Source organism: Nannospalax galili, unplaced genomic scaffold, assembly GCF_000622305.1.
Source record: "Nannospalax galili isolate Female #2095 unplaced genomic scaffold, S.galili_v1.0 scaffold3261, whole genome shotgun sequence".
Classification (NCBI taxonomy): domain Eukaryota; kingdom Metazoa; phylum Chordata; class Mammalia; order Rodentia; family Spalacidae; genus Nannospalax; species Nannospalax galili.
Window position 1 is genome coordinate 173,369 of NW_008343964.1, and position 18,604 is coordinate 191,972.

General features: G+C 39.3%; 1 protein-coding gene across 1 annotated transcript in view; it reads left to right on the forward strand.

Moving 5' to 3' along the window:
* The window catches only part of Sec23b (SEC23 homolog B, coat complex II component), a gene marked incomplete in the record, with an annotated part of 40,689 nt that extends 22,462 nt beyond the window's left edge, over positions 1-18,227 (forward strand). Inside the window, 9 exon segments of the mRNA XM_029566983.1 lie at positions 1,093-1,182; positions 2,141-2,247; positions 4,762-4,915; positions 6,892-6,969; positions 8,443-8,604; positions 10,245-10,331; positions 11,157-11,312; positions 11,863-11,928; positions 17,779-18,227. Of these exon segments, the coding sequence (XP_029422843.1) occupies positions 1,093-1,182; positions 2,141-2,247; positions 4,762-4,915; positions 6,892-6,969; positions 8,443-8,604; positions 10,245-10,331; positions 11,157-11,267 (789 nt within the window).
* Between the last annotated feature and the right edge of the window lie 377 nt (positions 18,228-18,604).

The window sequence follows — 18,604 nt, forward strand, 5'->3', positions numbered from 1 at the left end:
GAGACACAGTCTCAAAAAGACAGAAAAAAAAAAACAAAACAAAAAAAACCCAAAAAACAAAACAAAAAAAACTGACATGAAGAAATGACGTTGAGACCGCCACTTTACTCATCATATTCCTAAACTAACATCTTCTTACTTTGTTTTTTTTTTTTTATTTAAGGAAGATGAATCCCTTAACCAGCCAGGACCAGTCAAAACCAGTCTTGCTATTACTCAGTCACATTTAATGACTGCGCTTAGTCACACAAGACCGTCCATTAGTGAAGATGACTGGAAGAATTTTGTTGAGCTGTAAGTGCCAGATTCCAATATGGAAGTAGCCATTATTATAGTGACATCATTATTTACTTAAACTTTTAAGGTTTGTGTTTAAATTTAAAAATAATTCAAGGGGCTGGAGAGATGGCTCAGTGGTTAAGAGCACTGGCTTCTCTTGCAGAAGACCCAGGTTCAAATTCCAGCATCCATATGGTGGCTACAAACCATCCTTAACTCCAGTTCCAGGGGATCTAACACCCTCTCCTGTCCTCCGTGGGCATTGCATGACATGGGTGCACTTACATATGTGCAGGCAATACAATCGTACACATAAAATTTAAAAAGAAAATATATACTTCGTGTGTGTGTCTGTCTGTCTGTCTGTCTGTCTGCCTATCTTTTTTTTTTTTTTTTTTTTTCTTTTTTTGAGACATGTTCTCCCTGCAGCCCCAGCTGGCCTGGAACCTACTATGTAGACCATACATAGCCTCGAACTCACAGAGATCTGCCTGCCTCTGCCTTCCCAGTGCTGGGAGTAAAGGCATGTGCCACCATACATGGCAGAAAATATATACTTAATTTAAAAGTACCATAAATGCAAACCTTACTTTAAAAGTGCCATAAATATAAACCTTACTTTAAAAGTACCAAAAATGTAAACATTAAACTTTCTAATCTGTAATTATACTTTTAAGTTTTCACCAAAACCTAAATTTTTGTCCTAAAATAAATGTCCCAAGTGACCGTTTCTGCTCATTTGCTGCTTTTCAGCTGTGGCTGTCCTCAGAGTTAGTTTCTTTGTATTTTTCAAATTCCTCTTCTCACCTCTAGGAGCTTGGTGTCGGTGGCACGAGTCAGTGGAAAATCTGTGGCCTGGATCCCACATCTACACTTGGTATCTACTTTGAAGTTGTCAATCAGGTGGGTTGGATTTTTTCATATGTTTTCATGTTACAGTGCCCTGTGTTCTGATTTATTAGAAACTGGTGTCTTCTGGTTACTTTCTTCCCAAACTGATGCTACTGTGCTGTCTTAGGCATGGTGCTAGTCTGCTGTGCTCTTTTTTTTAAATTCCTTCCAGTTTTTAGACAGAATCAGATAACATATTCTTTTGTCCCTTTATTGTTGAAAGGACAGGGTCCTGAGATGAGTAATTATTTTTCCCAGCCACAATAATGCTGGTGAATTTTTGAGTGTGCCAGTCTTTCCCCAATGCTTTTGTTTTGAAAAATTGCAAATGCACAGAATAATTTCATGAAAGATTTTGTATAGTGAACACCTGCAAAACTACTAGCTAGGTTCTATAATTGACATTTTACCACAGTTGAGTTGCTTTGTTAAATATCTGTTATTCCATTTTATTTTGGACACTTTTGTTGGGAGGGGGAGATGAGACAGGGTCTCTTGTAGTCCTGGCTGGGCTTGAACTCCTGATCTTCCTACTTCCGTCTCCAAAATGCTGGGATTATAGGCATGTGCCACCATACTTGGCTTATATATATTTGCAGTCATTGGTGGTTTTCATCCCTAAACATTTCAGCACGCATATCATTAACTGTAGTTGGCTTTTATTCCTTCTGATACTGGAGTTGAACCCAGGGCCTCATGCATTGTATGCATTCACTTCACCACCAAGCCACACACCCAGCCCCAGGAGTTTGTTAGTATGTGCTGCTGTTCCCCCCTCCTTCTGCCTTCCCCTACCCTCTGCCTTTTAGATAAAAGTTATATACAGTAATACCAGGAAATGTGCAGATTCTCAGGCATTGAAAAGGCACCAAGAACCTTACCTCCACTGTTTCGAAGAGCACAGTGAAGTCTGGCTGTGTCTGAGTCATGCTTATGACAGTAATCAGCTGTGTGACCTCTCACCCTGCAGCATAATGCCCCGATTCCCCAGGGAGGCAGAGGCGCCATCCAGTTTGTCACACAGTATCAGCATTCCAGCACTCAGAAACGCATCCGAGTGACCACCATTGCCCGCAAGTGAGCATCCTTCCTCTTGAGCCACTGACTGATGGTTTCCTGTGAAGAGAAGTATTACCCTCTTTGAGTGTCCCTTTCCGATTCTACTGGCTCAGTAACCAGCCATTCTTGGTTAACCCACTTAGACCTTTACACATAAATGATTCTTCGTTATTTGTTAGGTTAGTAAGCCATCCTCCTTGTTTAAAGATGCAAGCAGAACATAAATGCAGCTGCCTTCTGTATCCCAGGGTTTCACATTCCTAAATTTAGCCAAACTGGAATGGGAAGTATTTTTTGAAATTACAGCTGTGTTGAACATGTACAGACTTTTTGATCTTTATTCCATAAAGAATACAGTATAACAGCTATTTGTATAGCACTCACACCATAGGATGTAATGTAGACATGATTTAATGTATGTGGGAGAATGTGCATGCACTATGCTATTTTATATAAGGGACTTAAGCATCCATGGATTCTGATATCTGAGGGAGTGGGTCATGGAACCAGTGCCTGGTAGATACTGAGAAAGAACTGTACTTAGGGATTTCTTTACTTCTCCTTCCCAAAGTTAAATCTATCACTGGTTTAACTTCATAGTCAGATTTTTGTGCTGTTATATAACATGTGTGTATGGTAGTTTTTTATTTTTTATGTCTTTATTTATATCTGTATCTGTATATATCTTCAGTTTGCAAGCCTAAGTCTCATGTATTTTAATGGTTACATCTTATTGCATAATTTGCATGGAATATACAACTCCTTTGTTAAAGGGCACTTCAAGTCCTACCTTCCAGCAGCACTGCATTTATATTTTTAGGCCTCTGCACATGCAAATATTTCTTTTCTTCTCTTTTCCTCTTCTTTTTTGTCTTGTCTTTTTTTTCTTTCTCCACATTACTTGGGATTGAACCAAGGCCTCTTTCTCATGCTACGCAAGTACTTCATCACTGAGCTATAGTCCTAGCCCCACTATATTTCTTGACAGCCATTTCATAGAAATTTTGCGTACAGCAAAACTATTATCATAAGAAGCTGATTCGTTCACTTCTCATTAGGATAAGGAGAAGACACTGTTGCCTCATTATTAGTGGGCAATATTAAGCTTTTACGTACAAATAGAGAGTGATGTCTCACTTCATTTGTTTTTCCCTGTTTATCAATGAATTGAGTACACTTCATGCTTATTGGCGAAACATACTGCTTCTCTAATAGAGCCTGTTATAGTTTTACTTCTTTTATTGAGATAAAATGCCCTGACAAAAAGCAGCTTAGGGGAGAAAGGGCTCATTGTAGCAGTTCCAGCTTATAGTCCATTCTAGAGATGAAGTCACATCAACCTAAGCTTGAGCTGGTCACATTCACAGTCAAGGACAGAGAGACTAAGTGCATGCTACTGCTCAGCTAATTTCTTTCCATCTTACACAGTCTAGGACCCAAACTCAGGGAAGGGTACAACCTACAGTGGACTGGGTCTTCCCACTTGAATTAAGAAAAAAATCTGGGGTGTTGGAGAGATGGTTCAGCAGTTAAGAGCACTGGCTGCTCTTGCAGAGGACCTGGGTTCACTTCCCAGCACCCACATGGTTACTAACAACCATCTGTAATTCTGGTTCTAGGGGATCTGATGCCCTCTTCTGACCTCTGTGGGAACCTACACACAAATGTGCGTGTATACACACACACACACACACATTTTAAAAAATCTTTAAAAGACAAAGAAAGAAAAACCCTTATATGCATGTCCACAGGCCAACCTGGTCTAGGCAATCCCTCAATGAGACTCTCTTCCCAGATGATTCTGGGTTGTGTCATGCTGACAAAGCTGACCATCTCAGAGCCTTTTGCCTGATTTTTTTTTTTTTTGAATTTTGAGACACAATTTCATAGGTCAGGCTGGCTTTGAACCCATTATGTAGTTGTGTAGTATAGGGTGATCTGTGTAGATGAGACTGCCTTATCTTCCTGTGCCCATCCCCCCAGTGCTGTGTTTGCAGACATGTGGCCTCCATGCCCAACTATGTAAAACCTATTGCTTTTTCTTCGTTGATTTGCAGAGAATCTTTATATATTCCCAACTATGTATTGCTTTTTCTTCGTTGATTTGCAGAGAATCTTTATATATTTTGGATATGATTATCCATTCCTGGTCTTTTAGCTTTGTTTATCTTTGTTCACCTGAAAAGCTTTTGTATATATGCTTTATGCTTAATTCTAAGAGGGTAAATTTTGTAAATTTGTAAACTCTGAGATTTTTGTATTTTTGGCCTAGAGGAAGGCACAGTAGATTGAGACTTAATACCCTTTGGGTGTGTACTTTTGTGTCTGGTGGGACATGGGGAAGTTTACCTTTTGTACGTTTAGGCTTTAGAGAATACCAGAGGGTGAGCGCAAATGAACAGCAAACTTAGCAAAAATACTGTGCAAATCCTTATCTTAGACAGAGGGGCGTGATCTGTGTTGGTCTGAGTGGGGATCAATTCCTGAACATGACCAGCTCCTGAAGCGTGGCACTAACTCTGGGCTTGTCAGTTGGGCAGATGCACAGAGTCAGCTGAGGCACATAGAAGCAGCATTTGACCAGGAGGCTGCAGCAGTCTTGATGGCACGGCTGGGAGTGTTCCGGGCAGAGTCAGAGGAGGGGCCTGACGTACTCCGGTGGCTGGATCGACAACTCATCCGACTGGTAAACTGGGAACAGTGGCATTGGGTTCAGTCTTTGTGTCTGTTTCACCTTTGAGAAAAGAAAATTGCTTCTTAAACTTATATTTTTTATAGTCAACAATTTAACAGTTTCTTACCTTGGGCCAAATACTGGGCATCCTCAGAGTGACAGGAAAGAAGTATTAGATGTCCGTTTTCCCCTCAAGGTCGACTTTATAGTCTGGAAGACACGACATGCATGGAATATTTGTGGAGTGCTGCAAATCTAGGAGTTAAAAACTGAAAAGCAGAATTACTACAACTCTACAAAATGACTATTAAATAAGCAATCAGAAAACCATGGTTGACTTACATTTCAGGGGTAGACCACTACAAGGATGGTGGTTGGGTAGAAAATAGGAAAGGTGGGCAATGTTAGGGTAGGAACTTTTTTTAATGTAATAATATATCTTTGTTAGGTTGAATGTAAGCAAGAAAAGTTAGTCCAAGGAAAGTGATCATGTACTTAGGTAAAAGTCCCAGCTGGAGCTGAGGCAACACCAAGGTAGGGATCTAGATGACATTGGTCTGTTTGTGGTATTCCTTTGTAGCTAGAACAGTGAGGATGGGAACAGGGGAACAAGAACCAACTTTTGAGCATCCACAGGAAGAGGGAGGAGGACAAGGAACCTTGAACACAGAAGGACTCATTGGAGAGATGATGAGAAAAAGCAAAGTGGCTATTTTAGCAGCTTAAGGAGAAAGGCTTTTTTAATTTATTTGTGTGTGTGTGCACACAAGCACCATAATTCGCATGTGGAGGTCAGAGGATGACTTGTTACCCTTCTTCTGCCATGTGGGTCCCAGGGATTGAATGAACTCTAGTTGTCAGATGTGGTGGCAAGAATCTTTACCCACTGAGCCATCTTGCCAGATAAAGGGGAAAACTTTAAGAAGTTTGGGAAACCATTTGGCTAATGCTATTGGGCAGTACAAGAATATGAGAACTGTGAGAGGATGTTAGGTTTGACAGGAGAAAGGCAATTGTTAGGGATGGGGTTTTAGAAGAACCCCAGGGCCTACTGCTCTAGTAGCTAGAGGAAAGGTTTGATCAGAAATAAAGGCAAGGGTGGGCAAGATGGTGCATGCCTGTAATCTCAGCACTTGGAAACTGAGGGAGGAGAATCACCTTGAGTTTGAGGCCAGCAAGGGCTACATGGTGAGACCCTGTTTCTCAAAGAATGAATGAATGAATGAATGAATGAATGAATGAATGAATGAATGAATGAATGAATGAATGAATGAATGAATGAATGAATGAATGAATGAATGAATGAATGAATGAATGAATGAATGAATGAATGAATGAATGAATGAATGAATGAATGAATGAATGAATGAATGAATGAATGAATGAATGAATGAATGAATGAATGAATGAATGAATGAATGAATGAATGAATGAATGAATGAATGAATGAATGAATGAATGAATGAATGAATGAATGAATGAATGAATGAATGAATGAATGAATGACTACAATAAAATAGGAAGGGACAACATCCTGGTTAGGAAGCCTGCCATTGAAAGGAGGAAGGAAACTGAGCTGTGATCCTCAGAATAATAGCAGGTGTATCTGAAATCGATGGTTTTCATGGTCTTACAGGGTTTTTTTGTCTGGAAAAGTGCCTGAGATCTCATTGAACACAACTGTGGTCATCCTCAGGCCAGCACTGCCTCGAGTTCGTTTGACATGCAGGATTCCCAGCTCTTTCCCAGAGTTTGCCTTTTTTTAATTTAAATTCTGGGTGTAACTCCAGGGCCTTGGCCATGCTATGTATTCTACCACTGAACTCCACCCCTAGTCCTCAGAGTCTGTGCTTTAACAAGGCCTGACGATTTGTGTGCCCTTCATGCCTGACATGTGCTATTCTAAACTCACAGAAAGTAGCAGTTCTTAGGGCTGGGGTTTTTCTAGGTGTCGCTAATTTAGATTCTTACCCATTTTCTTTTAACAGTGTCAGAAGTTTGGACAGTATAACAAAGAAGACCCCACTTCTTTTAGGTTATCAGATTCCTTTTCTCTGTATCCTCAGGTAAGAAATATGTTTAAAACATAATCATAGAAGAATAAATCATGTTAAAAATGAGCTTTTCTGTTCCTAGGATAAAGTGACAGTTTTTCTGGTTTGAGACTCTTAACTACAAGTGACAAAGGCTATTCCACATGATCTGAATCTCCACTGAAGCCAACCAAGTGTATGGCACTGTTGTGGCAACTTGGGTGTGTGAGACAGGCAATGGGGCCCTGGGACTTTTAGGTGCCTATGCCTGAGTGAGAAGTTGACGCCGTGCAGTGGTGTGGAAGAGCCCTAGACTCTGCTAATCAGGGTAGAGCACCAGCACTGGCCCTGTTGCTACTAATCTTATATGAGGTTTGAGACCCTTGTGAGTCTTTGTTTGCTCATCTTTAGAAGGGAAGAGTCATTCTGGAGCAGTGGTTTGCAGTCTCTTTAAAGCTGTGAAATCCTTTCCTCCAGAGGATCCTCCCTCAAAAGCCAGCAGGAAGAGCAGATTTGGTGCTTCTCTTATTGCACCCACCACCCTGGACCACTGACTCCACCAGAACCTCCAACCCCAGGACCCCTGCACTAGAGAGTTCCTGGGCTATGCAGGGACTTCTTCAAGAGAGACAATATCTGTTCTCAAAGAAATTAAGTCCAATGGGAGAAAAATACACTTGGTGCTTTGTGGTGTGAGCCACAGCATAAGAGAGGTCTTACTGCCCAGCACTTGGGAGGCAGAGGCAGGCGGATCTCTGTGAGTTCCAGGCCCGCCTGGTTTACATAGTGAGTTCTAGGACAAGGGGGCTACAAGGAAACGCTGTCTCAAAAAAAAAAAAAGACAAAAAAAAAAAAAAAAAAACTGAAAAAACCCACAAAACTTATATTTTATTCATGTGGATGTGTGTGTCTGTCTCTGTGTGTGTCTGTCTGTGTGCGTGTCTGTCTGCCATGTATATGTGGTTGCCTGGACTGCCAGAAGAGGACATTGGATCCCTGGAGCTGGACTTATAGGAGACTGTGAGCTACCCAGTGTGGATTCTAGTAACAGAGCTAGGGTCCTCTGCAAGAGCAGTAAGTGCTGTAACCACTTAGCCATGTTTGTAGCAGCTCTAGATTTCTTTTTTTTTTTTGGTGCCAAAATCCAGAAGTCAATACTCTAACATTTTTTATCTTGCAAAACTGAGCCATGTGTGATTGGCACATACTTGTAATTCTAGTACTTGGAAGGCAGAAGATGGAGGATCTCACATTTGGGACCAGATAGATGAGACCACATGTCATAAAACAAACAAAAACCACCTGGAGCTCTGTGCCCAGTAAACAGTGCTTCCCGTTTCCCACTTCCACCAACCTTGGTGCCACCTTCTACTTTGTATCTCTGTGACCCAGAGACATTTTCTTAGGTTCTGGGTTCTCCTGTTTCAGAGATTCATCGTGGACTGACTTTCTGAGTATCCAGCCTTACAGCTGTGTTCATTTGTCTTTTTTCTTTTGTAAATGTAGTTCATGTTCCATCTGAGGAGATCACCATTTCTTCAGGTGTTTAACAATAGTCCCGATGAGTCGTCCTATTACAGACACCACTTTGCCCGTCAGGATCTGACTCAGTCCCTCATCATGATCCAGCCCATTCTCTACTCGTACTCCTTCCATGGACCACCGGAGGTAAGGCTGGACAGACACACTCTAGGAGAATGGAATTACCTAATCATGTTTTTTTTTTTGTTGTTTTCCTACCAAATATAGCCTTATATATATTTTAAAAATATAGTCTTGTCTATTAAAAAAAGAGAAACTTTGAGCTTATAGGATCTTAATGCTTTTTCTGAGTATTAAAAAAAATCATAAGAAAAAGTCAAAGGATATATTAAAGCTATTCTTGGTGGAAACCAGGAATAAACATTAAAAAATAAAATAAAATTACAATGGTATGAGTCCACATACTTTGACTAGTAGCTCCAATCCTTGTGAAGTATCTGAGCAAAGTATACCTAGAAATACAGAAGAGGCTTTATAAATGCAATGAAACAGAAAATGGGTACCACAAGAGAACTGGGAGCCAGGAATAGCTCACTTCATAGAAAGCTTGCTTTGAATGCATGAAGGCCTGGTTTGATCCCCAGCATTGCAGAACAACAAACAAAACACTAGATGGTAAAGCATCAGTAGAAGGAATATTGACGTATTTGAAGAAACAGTCACATAATTTATAACATAATAAAATGTAAAAATGTTGTGATCAAAATCAAAGTAGACACTTTGCAGTAAAGAATGCCTTACAGTAAACTGCTGGAGAAAAGTACACAACAATCCTGAAACCTAACTGAGCAATACGCAGACAGAAACAAACGCATCATGAGACATAGATGCAAGAGTGAGACAAATAATTGAAAATAAGAAATGAAAAGAAGCTGGGCATGGTGGTGCATGCCTCTAATCCCAGCACTCAGGAGGTAGAGGCAGGCGGATCTCTGTGAGTTCAAGGCCAGCCTGTTCTACATAGTGAGTTCCAGGACAGCTGGGGCTACAAAAAAATAAAGAAATGAAAAGAATACTTATGGAGCGAATTGCTGGCACAGTCAAAGGCAAAGCTGGAATCTCGGCTCCATCTGACTCCAGCATCGCTGCTTTGTAGGGGAGGAGTGAGTGGCATCAAAGCAGAAACCCTTTAAAAGAATATTTCTGTACTTTATGGAATGGAGTGTTGCTTGACTTGCAAATAAAGCCAATGAAGATCCTTAAACTAAAAAGCAATAACAAAAGAAATCTAAGTTACTTGTATTAGAAGCCTATGGAAATAACTATGCTGAATTAAACCAAAATATCAAAATCTGTTATTTCCAACTTCAAATTCTCTAAAATGAGTACAAGTTACTTTTCTTATTGAAGTAAAAAATCAAAATAAAATATATTTTGTAGTAAACTTTGAAAACGTGTATTAAATTCTGTTTTTCATCCAGGCATCCCTGTTCATTTTAACTGTAGCTGAAGTAGACTTGAAAGATCAGACTGATACGTTTCTAGCACAAAACTGAGAATGTTCAGAATTATTTTCTGAATCACAAGATAGCATCAAGTTCTCCCCCAATCCATGAGGGATTACTGGGGTCCTGTTTCTTCTACAGAATGGAGACTGAGGGCCACCTGTTTGGGGAGCCGGAAGCAGGAGTGTGTGAAGAGGGGAGCCTTGTGTGGGAAACCGCTTGTAAACAGCTTCCTGGCTGTTCTGTGGACTTCTGGGTGTGGTGTTGGGGCAGGTGCGGTGTGGGGAAGAGGAAGACAACCCTGTCTCTCTCTGTCCTCAGCCCGTGCTCCTGGATAGCAGTAGCATTCTAGCTGACAGAATTTTGCTGATGGATACTTTCTTCCAAATTGTCATTTATCTTGGTGAGGTAAGATATTATTATTTTTTTTGAGGTAAGTTATTAGTATCTTTCTTGACTCTCGTTTCTTATTTATTTCTATTTATTTATTTTGTGTGCATATATGCATGCGTTTACATGTATTCCACAGCAAATATGTAGAGGTTAGAGGAGAACTTGTAGGAGGAGTTGTTCTCTTTCCAACATGTGCGTCCTGGGGATCAAGCTCAAGTCATCAGCCTTGGTGGCCAGTGCTTTTACTCACTAAACCATTTTGCCAGCCCTCTTGTTATATCAATTTTACTTTTCTGTGACATTTCCAATAAGAATTTGGGCTTAGAAAACCTATAACTTCCTATTAATGATATAGTGACTTTTGTTGTAGCGAATAAAACTTTTTTTTAGGTCCCTGGAGAATTTTTGTTTTGTGAGATAAATAGCATTTGCTGTGAGTAAATCTCAAGTGGTCCCTTCAAGTTATTGTAGTTTATGTCCTTATGTAATGCACTGTTAGGCAAGGCCCATTTATTCTTCCTCAGTAAACATTTTGTGTACACTGCTATCCTTTCAGAGTCTGTGAGTTAGGGTGGGGACTATAGATTTTTATTGACGAGATAGCCTGGCATAGAGACCATTACACAGGGCCTGTGGATTCCCGGGTTGTCTGTGGATGACTTCCAGAGACCCATCTTACAGGTGATTCTAGAGTTTTTCAAACTGACAGTTAACACTACCCATCACAGACTTCTTTCCCGGTAACCTGTGTGGGATGGTGCTGGTGGATGGATGTCAGAAGTGTCAGTGAGCTGCCATCAGTTCTTCAGCAACCGTTTTGATTGGTTTGTTTTCATGTAGACCATAGCCCAGTGGCGTAAAGCTGGATACCAGGACATGCCTGAGTATGAAAACTTCAAGCACCTTCTACAGGCCCCATTAGATGATGCTCAAGAAATTCTGCAAGCATGATTCCCGATGCCACGTTATATCAACACAGAGCATGGTGGTAGTCAGGTGGGTGAGGCTGGCCCTAGCTCTAATGCTTGCTTTTCTCCTTCCTTCCTTCCTTCCTTTCTTTCTTTCTTTCTTTCTTTCTTTCTTTCTTTCTTTCTTTCTTTTTGTTTCTTTGTTTCTTTCCATGAATAGGTTGGTTACTCTTTTATGTAGTGGCAGAAATTTGCATATAGATGGTCTTTTAACAATGATTTTTGTTTTGTTTTAGTTCCAGGCTGGCCTGGAACTCACTGTGTAGCCAGGGTGGTCTCAAACATGTGATCCTCCTACCTCTGCCTCTCAAGTGCTGGGATTACAAATGTATACTTCCATGCCCACTAGTGACTTCTTTACAAATGAATATGCTGCTATAAAAGTCCAAGGTTTACCAATATGTCTAAATTCTTGGTAGGTAGGCAGCTAATGGCCTTAAGCTAAAACAATAGGTTTCTACATAGTCAAAAGAAAAAAAAAATCTAATTTAACCAAAGAAATGTTGCAAAAACTTGTCCACTTTTTTTTTTTTTACTAATATTAATATTACTTTTAATCTTTAAACTCTTTTTTTAAGGCTCGATTCCTGTTGTCCAAAGTCAACCCATCTCAGACACACAATAACCTGTATGCTTGGGGACAGGTAAGAACTTGTCAAATATTTAGGCAGAGGGCTAGGTTACTTTTATTTAAAGCTGTTTAAAAATCCTCTAAATGGGAATCCTTTTAGTTCGAAAACAGAGTAACATGGGTATTTTGCTGGGGGCGGGAGCTTCCGATGACATAGCTGCCTGTGTGGGTCTCCTACACACAGCATACTGTGCCAGGGACTGAACAGTCCACCATGGCCTCTACAAAGCTCTCAGACATGTGACAACATGTTCTCAAGTCCTCTCATGCCCACAGTGCATTTCTTGCTCCCTTATGCTCTGTCTCCTCTCCACTTTTCAGTCTGACTCCTTTGTCCAATAATTCCCAACATTTGTTTCTCTTTCAATGACTCATAATGTTTTTTAATTGAACTTGTTTTTTGAGATAATTATAGGTTTATCTGCAGTTGTGAGAAATAATACAAAGAGATTCCCCTATAATTAATTTTTATACTAATGGTTACATCCTCTAAAATGATAATTCAATATCACACCCAGAATATTGTTACTGATACAATATAGTGAAGATAAACATTTCCATCACTGTGGTGATGTCTCATGTGCCTTTTACAATCTTTATGCACGCCCCCTCCCTCCTTACCTGGCACCTGCTAATCTGCTCAGCATTTCTATACTTCATTATCAAGAATGTTAGATAAGGCTGGGACAAGCTCCTGGGTTCCAACTTAGGAACACACATACCAAAAACAAACAGCAAACTATATATATGAAGTCATACAGTAGATAATCTGTTACAATTGGTTTCTTTCACTCAAGTGTAATTATCTAGAGATTGTTCCACATTGTAATGTGCATCAATAATTCGTTACTTTTTATTTGCAGGGTATTATCCACAGTATATATTCATTTCATATATTACACTTTGTCTAATCATTCATCCATTCAAGGACATCTGGAGTGTTCACAGTTTTGAGGTGTTAGGAATGAAATTGTGTAAATCTACTTGAATAGGTTTTATTTGAACATACATCTTCATTAGATAAATGCCCGTGAGCACATTTGATAGATCCTATAGTAGTTTCATGTTAGTATGTTTTAAAGAAACTGCTACCCTTTTTCAGAGTATCTACATCCCTTTATATCCCTATAGCTGTGAATGAGTGATCTAGCTTCATTGCATCCTTACTGGCATTTGGTATTGTCATGGCTTTCATTTTTGCTATTCCTGTAAGTATCTTTTCATGGCTATTTTTTTATCAGTGCTTCAGGTTGAATGAGGGCCTTGTGTATGCTACACAAGCACTGTACCATTGAGCTTCATCCAGCCCCTGTCTATTAGAGATAAAATCTAGCAGTGTAACCCACACAGGCCTCCAACTGTGATCTTCCTACTTGAGCATCCACAGTCCTGGAATTCTAGGTATATGCTACCAAACCCAGCTATCTATGGTTTAATTTGTGTTCTCCTAATGACTGATGATGTTGAACAGCCACATGTTCGACAAAATTGATATGTTTGCCATCTGTATATTGTTTGTGAAGTGTCTTTGTACTCATTGTCCGTGCTCTGATTGGATCATTTACCTTTCTACTGTTGAGTTTGAGAGTTCTTTATGTATTTTAGATGCTAGTCCCTTTCAAGTGCATAGTTAGTACCTTACTGTTCTCTTCACAAGGCCTTTCATGACAGAAGTTTACCTTTTTTTGTTGTTGTTTTTTTGACATAGGTTCTCTGTATAACACCAACTGGCCTGGAACTTGATATGTAGTCCAGGCTGGCTTCAGTCTCATAGAAATGTGCCTGCCTCTGCTTCCCAGGTGCTGGGATTGTGCACACCATCATGGCCAGTGAAGTTTTACATTTTTATGTTATCTACTTTATTGGATTTTCCTTTTGATGTCAAGTTTAAGAATTCTTTCACTAGTTCTAGAGCCCAGAGATATTTCTCCTGACTTTCATTTTCTTTTTCCCTTAAAATTTTTTATATAACTTTGTGTTTGCAGTTTAGGCCATAATCCATTTTGATTTAATTTTTGTTTAATATATGAAGGTAGATTGTGGTCTCTCTTGCATATGACTGTCTAATTGCTTCAGTGTCATTTATGAAAAAGACTTTGTTTCTTGAATTGTTTTTGCATTTTTGTCAAAGATCATAGTAGGGTATGTGTATGTGCGACCATTTCTTGGTGTTCTGCTCAGTTTTATTGATTTGTGTTTTCCTTATTATTATTTTTTGTGTATGAGTGTATTGCCTGCATGTCTGTAAGTGGACCCATATTGTGCAGTGCCCATGGAGATCAGAAGAGGGCATCAGATCCCCTGGAGCTGGATTAACAGATGATTGTTAGCTGTCATATGGGTGCTGGGATTAGAACCCTGGTCCTCTGCAAGAGCAGCCAGTGCTTTTAACCGCTGAGCCATCTCTCCAGCCCTTTGATTTGTGTTTGTATCTCATCACCAATACCACAGTCTTAAAGTCAGACTAGATTCCTCCACCTTATCTTTAAACTATCTTAGTTATTCTAGTTGTTTTACTTTTCTTTGTGAATTTTAGAGTTATTTTGTTTGTATCTTTAAAAGTATTTCTAGAATTTTGATAAGAATTTCTTTAAGCCTATTTAAAGAGAATCCAGTTATGAACTTGCTGTGACGTTCTATGTACTAAATTTCCTTTGATTTCTTCTTCTTTTAAGTGTTTGTGTGTGTGAGTATATGTGCACATGTGTGTGCAAGTGCCTGTGGAGACCTTGGAGCTGGAGTTACAGGTAGTTGTAAGCAGCCTGACATGGTGCTGAGAACTGAATTCAGGTCCTCTAGAAGAGGAGCAAGTGCTTTTAACCTCTGCGCCATCTCTCCAGCCCCTTGATTTCTTTCTTTCTTTTTTTTTTAGTAGTATATGTTTTCTCTGTTTAAAAGGTGGTTGTGAATGGTATTCATTTTATTTTACTTACTTTGTTTTGAAGTAGGATGTTTCTATATTGCCCAAGCTGACCTTGAACTTGATGTTCTTGCCTCAGCCTCTTGAGTGTTAAAATTATTGGTATTCTCCACGATACCTGGCAGTACTGTCAATGTCCAACTGGTCATTGTTAGTATGTAGAAATACAGTTATTTTTGCACATTCTTGTATTCCGTGACTATATCACTTTTAAGAGGTTTTGATGGATTTCTTGGGATTTTCTACTTAGTTATGCCACCTGCAAGTAGGGACAGTTTTTATGTCTTTCTTTTAATCTGAATGCCTTTTATTTCCTTCTCCTATTGTGGTGGTGAGAGCTTTTAGCACTAGGACATCCTTCACTAGACCCCAGTCTTAGAGGGCAACCATTTGTCCTCAGCACTGAGTACAGTGGTAGTTGTAGGATTTTCATAGCTCCTCTTATCAAATTGAGGGATGAGCCCTCTTGATATTTTTTCTGGAATTTTTTGTTATGAATGAATGTTGAATGTTGAAATATTTTTAAACGAATATATTGGTATCACCATAATTTTTCTTTTTTAGCCCTTCTTGTTAATATGGTAAATTGCATTGATACTTTTGAATATTAAATCAACCTTATGTTTTTAAGTAAACATCATTTGGCCATAGTTTATTGTCCTTTTTCTGTATTGCCAAATTCCATTTGATATTTTGTAGAAGAATTTTATATCTATATTTTTGTTGACTGCTAGTCTGTAATGTAACTTTATTGGTCAGGTGCTTGCCTAGCATTCAGGAAGCTCTGGGTTCTACCCCCAAAACCACATAATCTGGGTGTGATAGTACACCTGTGATCTGGGGGTTCTGGAAGTAAGACAGGTGGGTCAGAAGGTCAAGGTCATCCTCAATGACATAGTGACTTGGAGGCCAGCCTGAGATAAATGAGAGCCTATCTCAAAAGTAAAAATAAAATACTGACTTCTGTTTTCTAATTGAGATTGGGTAGAATTTGGGTTAATTCTTAAGATGTTTGTTAGACATTTCTAACATGATCATGTTCTAACAAGATCATGGAGACTTTACAGATTGCTCATTCAATTTTTCTGTTATAGGGATGTTAAAAATTATCTCTTCCATATTGGATAATTGTGGCAGCTTTGTTTTTTGAGAAACTGATCTATTTTGGTTAAGCTATCAAACCCAGCACTGTGTGTGTGTGTGTGTGTGTGTGTGTGTGTGTGTGTGTGTGTGTGTGATTCCCGTTTTATTCCTTATGCTAGTATGCCTCATCTTTTCTTCCTTGTTAGTTTTTTTGGAGATCTGGCAGTTCTGCTGACCTTTTCCAAGTAGCAGTTCTTCATTTTGTTGACTTTTCTCCATTGTTTTTTTATTTTCAATTTCAGTGATCGCTGTTGCTTCCTCCTATTCACTTCAGGTTTCTCTTACTCTGATGATGGGGAGTAAATTGTTAGTGAGACTTTTCTGTCCTCTCTTTAGTGCTGCTTCCCTCCCAGCACTGTTTAACTGGCTCACCCATGTTGCTTAGTTTCCAAGTATGCAGAGATTTCCGTTTTCTTGTTATTGAGTTGATTGTGTTTGGGGCATCTACTTTGTATGATTTCAGTTCTCTTAAATGTGTTGAAGTTTGTTTTACAATCTGGGACATGGCCCATCTTGGTTTATGTTCCATGGTCACTTGAAAAGAATGCACATTGTGCAGCTGTTGAGTAGTGTGTTCTATAATGTCAGCTCAATCCTATTCATCAGTGGCATTAAGTTCTTATATACCCTTACCAATTATCTGTCTGGTTCTATCCATTTCTGAATGAGGCTGTTGAATTTTTGAGCTCTCACGCCAGGTATCTGTTCCTCTTTTTACCTCTGTCAGTTTTTCCTCATCTATTTTTTTAGCTCTTACTGGTGCATACGTATTTAGGATTACTGTTTTCTTGGTGGGTTGACCCCTTTATCATTACGTGGTACCCTCTGTGTTTCTAGTAAGTTTCTTTGCACTGACATCTACTTTATTTGACATTAATAAAGCTACTCCTTCTTTGATAAATGTTTACCTGGTACAGTCTTATGTTGTTTAGTGATGAGGATATGTTCTGAGTTGATTTTTGTACTGAATGAAGATAGGGATCTTGTTTCAGTCTTATATATATGGACATGTAGAAGTTTCCCCATCACTATTGTTGAAGAGGCTGTCTTTTTTTTCCAATGTATGTTTTTGGGTCCTTTACCAAGAATCAGATGGCTGTAGGTGTGTAGGCTGATTCCTGGCTGCTCTGTTCTGTTCCATTGGTCTATATGCCTGTTTTTATACCAGGACCATTCTATTTTTGTTAATGTACTCCATGATATATTTTGAAATTGGAACTTCTGAGACCTCCAGCATTACACTTTTTAATCTGGATTGCTTTGACTATTCAGGGTCTTTTGTGTTTCTATATGAACTTTAAGAAAGAAAGAAATAAAATTATCCATAACCATTATTTCTAGCTACTTCTTAGGTAATAAAAACTGGGTATATTATCTGTGTACATTTGTTTGCTATTTATTTCTTTACAAATTTGAGATCTTGCCACAAACTGAGGTTTCTACCCAATTCTTTTCCTCACAACATTAATTAAATCATAAGGATGTGATAATACAAATACCTTCTGTTGTCACTCATTCACTCACCTGTGACAACACCATTCCCATTAGAAGCAGATCACTTCACAGGTAGGGCTCAGTGCAGGCAGTAATGTGCTCTGTGAGGGAATGGTGTACATACCCTGGAAGGGAGCTTGACGCCAGATGAATCCACAGAACTGGGGAAGGGGTAAAGTAGAGATAGGTATGCTTCTGTGGACTTAGTTAACTAGCTAGACAGAGGCAGGATGGTGGGAGCAAAACTTGGGAATCCCAAGTGGCTATTAAGGTCTTTGCCAGTAAGCCTTTGTTGTTACATTTCAGGAAACTGGAGCACCCATCCTAACTGATGACGTTAGCCTGCAGGTGTTCATGGATCACTTGAAGAAGCTGGCTGTGTCCAGTGCCTCTTAAAGTCACAGTGGCCAGGAAATTGAAGATGAGGCTATCAGATTATGCTCACATTTTTGTTAATGACTTTATAACATTCCTTTCACGTTTCTTGCAGATCTTAATAAATAATCTAAGAGTTTTTTTGTATGTACGTCTTTAAACTATAATTTATTTATATTCTTTATCTCTGCCCTTTTTCTTGGACATCAAATTATAAGGTCATAAATGTTCTGGTAATTGTAAATGTTTACTTATTTTGTATCCTAACATTTTAGAGTAAATATAAAATAAGAGTTTATGTATTTTGGCTGCTTTATTTAAGTGAAAATCTTAATGATCATAAAGGAAATAAATCTGAATGAGGACAGCATTGTCTAAAATAATACTGATACCAGTTTTGTCTCCTGATAAGTGTGTGTGTGTGTGCGTGTGTGTGTGTGTGTGTGTGTGTGTGTGTGTGTGTGTGTGTGTGTGTGTGTGTGTGTGTGTGTGTGTGTGTGTGTGTGTGTGTGTGTGTGTGTGTGTGTGTGTGTGTGTGTGTGTGTGTGTGTGTGTGTGTGTGTGTGTGTGTGTGTGTGTGTGTGTGTGTGTGTGTGTGTGTGTGTGTGTGTGTGTGTGTGTGTGTGTGTGTGTGTGTGTGTGTGTGTGTGTGTGTGTGTGTGTGTGTGTGTGTGTGTGTGTGTGTGTGTGTGTGTGTGTGTGTGTGTGTGTGTGTGTGTGTGTGAGAGAGAGAGAGAGAGAGAGAGAGAGAGAGAAA